The 7,145-nt window shown below is 43.6% G+C and overlaps 1 protein-coding gene across 19 annotated transcripts in view; it reads right to left on the bottom strand.

Annotated features, from left to right (window-relative positions):
- Window positions 1-221: 221 nt before the first annotated feature.
- YAP1 (Yes1 associated transcriptional regulator) overlaps window positions 222-7,145 on the bottom strand; it is a 106,677-nt gene continuing 99,753 nt past the window's right edge. For all 19 annotated transcript variants that reach the window (XM_036426197.2, XM_036426203.2, XM_036426199.2 and 16 more), the window contains 3 exons: window positions 5,908-6,038; window positions 2,405-2,517; window positions 222-682 (listed from right to left, as the gene is read on the bottom strand). In XM_036426197.2, coding sequence (XP_036282090.1) covers window positions 444-682; window positions 2,405-2,517; window positions 5,908-6,038 — 483 coding nt within the window. In that variant the 3' untranslated portion in view covers window positions 222-443. The remainder of the gene's footprint in view (window positions 683-2,404; window positions 2,518-5,907; window positions 6,039-7,145) is intronic.

Raw genomic sequence — 7,145 nt, 5'->3', positions numbered from 1 at the left:
TTTTCCACTGGCCAAAAGCAGCTGAAGAAATAATTGCTTAAACAAACTAAATGTGGTGACATGAAGCATCTGACTTCCAGGTCTGTCTATTTAGTTAAAATAATTGGTGAACATCTAACTGGGCAAAAGGAATGGCATCCATCATCAAAACAGGCTCATTTCCCCTAGCCCCCAAAACAAACAGTAGTTATAATAGCAAAAGAAACAAAAAGTTTTGTGGCTTTGATTCTTTAGGGCCAACTATGAAAGAGGCCAGCAATATAGTAACAGCAGCAATGGACAAGGAAGAGCAAAACAGTGGATGAAAGAATCTTGCTGGACGTTTGTTCATCTTTTTCTGTATTAGCCAGGAGATCGCAACTGGCTTATTTGGAAATTTCTGGTATGTGTGTCTTATCTCCTTAGATCCTTCACAGATTTAGAATTCAGTCTACCTGAGGGCTCTATAACCATGTAAGGAAGCTTTCTTTATCTAGCTTGGTGGCAGCCAACACGGACTCCATGTCATTAAGGATGTCAGAACTCAGAGCTTCCTGCAGACTTGGCATCAGTTCCTCTCCTTCTATGTTCATTCCATCTCCCTCCAGTGTTCCAAGGTCCACATTTGTCCCAGGAATGGCTTCAAGGTAGTCTGGAAAACGATTCTGTTGTGAGGGCAGCGTGCTTTGGTTGATAGTATCACCTAGTTGGAACAGAGAAAGAGACAGAATAAGGTTCTTGTGGAAAAGAACAGAGCTGTATCATGTGAGAGCACTCAGAAATGCGTAAAGAAAAGCACTCCTGACTGACCTGAAATGATGCACAGCTTATATTAGACCAAACAACTCATAAATAACAATGCCAAGGTTACTTCTGCTTCAACATTTGTCCACATATTTAACCAACAATTTGACTGCTTGCGTATCACTATGTGCTGAGCGCTAAAGGAAGGGGAGGGCTAAAATAAAAGTAAAAATCCCCTGCAAAATTATATACAGCAAGGGAGAGGGAGCAAGCACACCACACAAAAGCGTTACCGCCTGATTCTCTTCCAGACATGAACACCAGCGTAAGAGGAAATAGGAAAAAATGATATAGTCCCATCTCTCCCTAAATACACTTTGGGAAACACTAAAATAAAGGACTGGATGAAAACTCTATTCCACTCTTGGAGATTCACATTTCATAATACAGCAAAGCAAGTCTCCCAAGAAGTCCTTGAATAAATAAATCCTCCTTGCTTTGCTTCTGGTTTCCCAAATTTGCCTGGCTACAAAACCCTTTTTGGGGGCACATGACAAAGTTAACATTCCTTAGAGCTCCAATTTTCAGAAAAATTAATATGAACCATTAAGTGCTATAGTGATTTGGAGAAAAGACAACCTGAGAACAGGAGTAAGGAAATGTGTTTGAATGAGACGGGTCTGAAGTGACTCCTAAGGATGACTGAAGGTTTAGATAAGCCGAGACAAAGGGGGACAGGGAATTCTAGGAAGCATCACAGCCATGAGCTGCACGAGCACAGGGTTTTACAAAAGACTTGCCAAACACTGTCAGCTGAGAACCCGCTAGCTGAGAATGGCTGCACGTTCCTGCCAGTTCCTGCCCTCTGACAGCTGCCAAGTCCAGGGCAATCATGTGAGCCATAGGAGAAAGGGTTCCTCAATGACTCTGGGAGGCAGGTATTTCTCTGCACCTGCAAGACTCCTGTAACTGTTCTAACAATAAAGCAAGCGAATCCCCTCACCAAGCCTTCCCCACTTGGTTTCCTGAGCCCCGTAACACCTAAGTTGGAGCAAAGCCCTCAGAGAAAAGAGGAAGGCAGACACTGAATCACATATAGAAATCTCTCTCCAAAATTACGACTATAAGTCTCTATTAATAGAGAATTCTAATAAGGTCCTGATTTCCCCTGCCAACTATTCACTACTTTAAATGCTAAAATAAGTCATGTCTTTGCCCAAGCAGGTTTAGCCCATCGGATAGAGCGTCAGCTTGCAGACCGAACGGTCTGGGTTTCAATTCGGGTCAAGGGCACCTTCCTCAGTTGCAGGCTCCTCACTGGGCTGAGCTCTGGTCAGGCCTTGTGCAGAAGGCAACCAATCAATGTGCTTCTTTCACATCGATGTTTCTCTCCATCTTTCCCTCCCTCTAAAAACCAATGTAAAAATATCCTCAGGTTAAGGATTAAAAAATAAATAAAGTAAGTCATTCCTCATTTTGTTCAAATAGAGCTAAGATTCCATCACATTTAAAAACTGAGAAAAGGCTTAAATTACAAATTACCATAAAAGAAGGCACAATTTGAAGTTGATAGAATTTTAATGGCTTCTTCTGAGTAATTGTTGCTCACCGTTTATTAGCCCTGATAAAACGATGGTACTTGCCTGACAGTCACTTCCTCAGAGGGATATGGAATACCAACCTGTATCCATTTCATCAACACTGTTCAAGAAGTCATCCGGGGTTCGAGGGACACTGTAGCTGCTCATGCTCAGTCCGCTGTCTGTACTCTCATCTCGAGAGTGATAGGTGCCACTACAAAGAGAAATACAAAAACAAAAATAATTTAAAGTAAAAATGAACACCTCCTGAGCACTAGCAGGATTCTCAAGGAGGATTAGTGAGAATCCCTGCCCTCCAACCGCCAAAACCAGCTCCCTCCCTTCAGGGCCCATGCACAGCCCTTGGTCTGTGCAGTGAAAGGGAAAAGGTCATCCTAATCGAAGCTGCAGCTCTAAGGGGCCAGGGTTTCTCTTAAATGCCTGGGCCTGATGGCTCTAGGGAATAAAAAAGATCTATTCAGTTCCCAGCTGACAAAAATTCTCTGATGAGGTCTTCTCGCTGTAATCCCATTTTGAATTTGGGAGATCCACATACTTATTTCAAGGTCTCCATTCCCCAAGTGGTGGAGGCACGGGTGGTGGCAACACAGACTTTAGGTGGGCGGTGAGGCATGTCTGCTCTAGAATCACATTAAACTCCCAGCTCTTCGGCTGCGAGCTTAAGCCAAGGGGGGAAATCAATGCAAAAATAAATAAGCAGAATTCCTGTTGGGACTAGGCCATGACAGATAAGTCACTGCCGATTTGATAAGAACTCCCGTAGCTTGATCTTCTTGCTTCTGTTTAGAAGGGAAAACCCAAACGCCTCAGAAGCTAGTGGCTCTGCAGACAGCAGCTGGCATTGACTGTAAAATGTGGGGTTCTACCAATTCTAGGAAGTTCTATGGCAAAGTGTGAAATGTAAGCAACTGTTGTCCATGGGTCTGTGACCATGATGTAAACTTTAACTTACCTCACAGCTTGGACATGTAAGCAGCTATTTAGTTTACATAAATGTTAAAAAACAAAAGCAGTCCTAGACGGCTCAGTGGATAGATGATCTGTGGACCAAAGGGTCCCGGGTTTGATTCCGGTCAAGGGCACGCACCTCAGTTGCAGGCTCCTCCCCGGCCTGGGCCCTGGTTGGGGCTCATGCAGGAGGCAACCAATTGATGTGTTTCTCTCACATCAATGTTTCTCTCTTCCACTCTCTCTAAACGTCAATGGAAAAATATCCTTGGGTGAGGATTAACAAAAACAAACCAACAAACAAAAACAACTAAGCTTTATAAAGGAGCTTAAATAGTTGCTCAAGGTTGAAAGCTCGGTTCCCCCAAATTTCTTCCCCTCGCTCTGTATATTGCGACCACTCGTTTGCTCTTAATGCTTCTGCCAGATTTCGGCAAGCCTCACACAGACCCAAGAAAACACAATTTTGCCTCTAAGACCATTTGTATACAATGCAGACGCACAGGGGAAGGCCTTAGGATGTGGTTTGTTTTTATTTTGCCCGCCCTGATCCAGGACAAGGCCTGGTCCTAGTTGTCACTGTTCCCACTGCTGAACATGGGCACACACTACACTCTCCGGACTCTGCTACGGAGCAGCTGGTCTTACAGAGTGGTGCAGCTCTCTCCAAGCCACAGGGAAGCACATGGCATTCCTGAGGACGGAGTTACAGAGCCACTTCCCTCACAAGGAGGTGCTTGCCCCCTGCACAACCCCATCGCCATGCATAAACATACATGAGCATCTGCTACTACAGCAGGCATTAGACTAGGCTCGGATGCAGAGGAGGTTAAAAGCAATGACCACCAACACCGGTGCTTTCTGAGAGCCTCACACTTCAGGGCGGGAGATGAGCAAATAAAAGCAGGAATGAATCACACAAAGGGCTATGCGAGCACAGTGGCTTTTAGAACAAAGAGGAGGGAGCTTAAAAAGTACAGTGGAAGGTTTTGTGGACAGGACACCAGAGAGGGCCCTGAAGGCTCTCAGGGTAAAAGGGAGGTAAAGGGATGTTGCACCATTGCTAAGAGTCAGCTCCTTGGCAAGTTAGGGAAGTGATTAGAGCTTAAGAAATCTGTATGAACTGAGTAACAGGCAATGGGGAAACCACCCTAAGTTTGTGGAAGAGAAATGGTGCAGTCAGATGCGTGTTTTAGAAATGGGGGTAGAGGCACTATAGAGAGTGGACACAGCATTTTGCCTTTGAACTAATATCACTGACGATCTGCCACTCTGAGATCTGTACCAGAAATTACAATCTCCAACCACAGCCCAGCTTTCAGAGGTTTTAAGAAAGAATCTTCACCAGTGACTAAGAAAGATATACATTCTGTCCCTTTTTCTAAATAGCCTAATTTTATCCCTGGATCAATACAGGCCTTCAATAGATGGGTTCTGGAATTATATTGATCTGAACTTTCCCTTATGGAGGGAACAAAAATTCTGTGGCTATGATCTTTCTTAACTAACTTCAGTTGAAGTTCAGAACTATAGTCTTATATAAATACACTCAGTTTTTGGCAGAACTATATGTGTCAACGTGAGGTTAAAATACTGCTGAATGAGGTGAATGTTTTGTTACATAACTAGCACATTAAATTCCTGTATATTTCATGTAGGCCTGTTCTATATTTAGCATAGTGTTTTTACCCATGCTTTGTATCCCACCCCACCTTCCCTGAAATTAAATTTACTTAATAAACTCCCCCAAAATAAAATAAAGTAAAATAGACTATATGTTGTCAAAAGAGCAAAGTTTGTTTTTCTTAAAATCATAATGTTTTCAACTCAGTTGGTGAGAACTGAATGAGTAGCATAATAGCTTTCCTAAACTAAGGAACCTGTAAGTCTCTTAAAACTTGTGTTTAAAATAGGTTTTTTTTTAAAAAAATCAAAAGCACAAAGACCAGAAAGTATTTGTTTCTTAATTTAAAAAACTGAAACTCTAAAATACCTTATTACTTAAAAGAATGAATTCTAGTCCAACCTTAATTTTAAATGGTTTTCTAGGCAACGAATACAACCTTGTTTCAGCTTGCAGTTTTTGACTCGGCTCTATACATAACATCGAAGGCTTCCTTCGACTGCATTTCAAATGCTGCCTCAAATATTAATGCCTTTTTTAAAAGCACAATTTACATTTCATCTCCTTTATGAGCACAAGGCCTTGCTGTGCTGCTGCGTGAAGCACTCAGGGTGAACACTTATGTGGAAAATTCCTTCCCATCTTCCTTCTAGTGCAGCCTACAGCCCCTAAGCAGGTTTAAGATGCAGTTCATTTGCTTTCATAGAAAGGCATTCACATGTTTCCCCACGATTCTGTAATTTTAAGTAAGGGTTAGTCAACAGTATAGGCAGGAGCAACACGTGACTGTGAATTAAGTATCCCCTCTGCAAGTCCGAACAGCTCACTTCCTCTGCCAGGAGCCAGCTTTTAATCCTCGTTTTATTGTACCTGCCATTTATGGGAAGATTCCTTTACAGCTATGATTTTTGGCCCACACAGACGTTCAAACAGCTTATTACAGGCTCTAAGGAGAATAATCTCAAAGCTGTGATCTTTCTCAGACACTGGCCAGTGGCCACTCTCACCAACCTGTTGAGAAAGGGATCAGAGCTATTGGTCGTCATTGTTCTCAGTTCCTGAGACATCCCAGGAGAAGACACCGGGTTTGGAGTCCCGCCATCCGGCTCCAGAGTTGGTAGCTGGCTCCTGAGAGCTAATTCCTAGAAAAAACAAACACACACAAAATCAGTCTACAGACGAACAAACTTACTGTCAGGTTAAAACAATACAATGCACATTAGGGGGACCATGTGCATGTAAATTGAATTATTAACATCTACTTTAAAGTAAGGTTCCCAGTCAGAAAGACCAAGTTCTTCTATCCATTTCAGATGATTAAAAATTAAATCATATAAATGGAAAGATTTTCTAATCTTATTACCCCCAAAACATATGTACCTTATTATGCAATTTCACCGTTATTTTCCTTACTTTGGCAGACACCCCTAAACCCTTCCTTGGGGTGGTAGGATGGCAAATCTGGTCTTTTAAAAGGTAATTCTTCTTAATGTGCATTTTTACTCATCCACCTTCAATATGGTTTTGTGTGTTTGGCATCAGTAACCAAAACAAAGTCAGAAGAATGCTGTACTGTTTTACTCTCTGTATCAGGTCTCTCTCTTTTTTACTTTTCTGTTAATCCTCACCTGGGGATATTTTTCCACTGGTTTTTACAGAGAGTGGAGGGAGGGGTAGAGACAGAGAGAGAAACATGATGTGAGAGAGACACATTGACTGGTTGCCTTCTACACTCGCCAGGGATCAAGCCCGCAACCCAGGTCCGAGCCCTTGACCGGAATCGAACCCGGTATCCACGGAGCCAAACCAGCTGGGGCTAGGTGTCTCACTGCGACTTCAGGTCTCTCTGTCTTGAACAGGGGCACCAAACAACAGGATGCCGCCCGGAAACCTGAGCTAAAGCCATGGGCCACCACCTCCCTGACGGCTCCAGGCCTGCCCCAACAGGCCTCGCATATCCCAGCCTCTGCCAGGACCTGGGGCTGGTTCACTGCTGCTCTGTCCTTCTCTCACTTGTTGGTTCACTGCTCCCTTCCTTCAGTTTCCACGGTGCCTCCCAAGCTGTATAAACATTATCTCTACTGGAGAGTTAGCTTTCTCTCCCTTCAACTTTTTTGTTTTGGCTTGAAGTGTGGCTTTTTATCACAAAGGACCTGCTCTCCCCGGCAGCCTTCCTGGGCTCAGAGCCGAGCCTGCACGGAAGCACTGCCCACTGAGCCCCTGCCCAGCACCTCCAGCCCCGCACGCCC

The sequence above is a fragment of the Pipistrellus kuhlii genome, unplaced genomic scaffold, assembly GCF_014108245.1.
Source record: "Pipistrellus kuhlii isolate mPipKuh1 unplaced genomic scaffold, mPipKuh1.p scaffold_m20_p_9, whole genome shotgun sequence".
Taxonomy (NCBI): domain Eukaryota; kingdom Metazoa; phylum Chordata; class Mammalia; order Chiroptera; family Vespertilionidae; genus Pipistrellus; species Pipistrellus kuhlii.
This window is presented reverse-complemented; position numbering and strand designations above follow the sequence as displayed.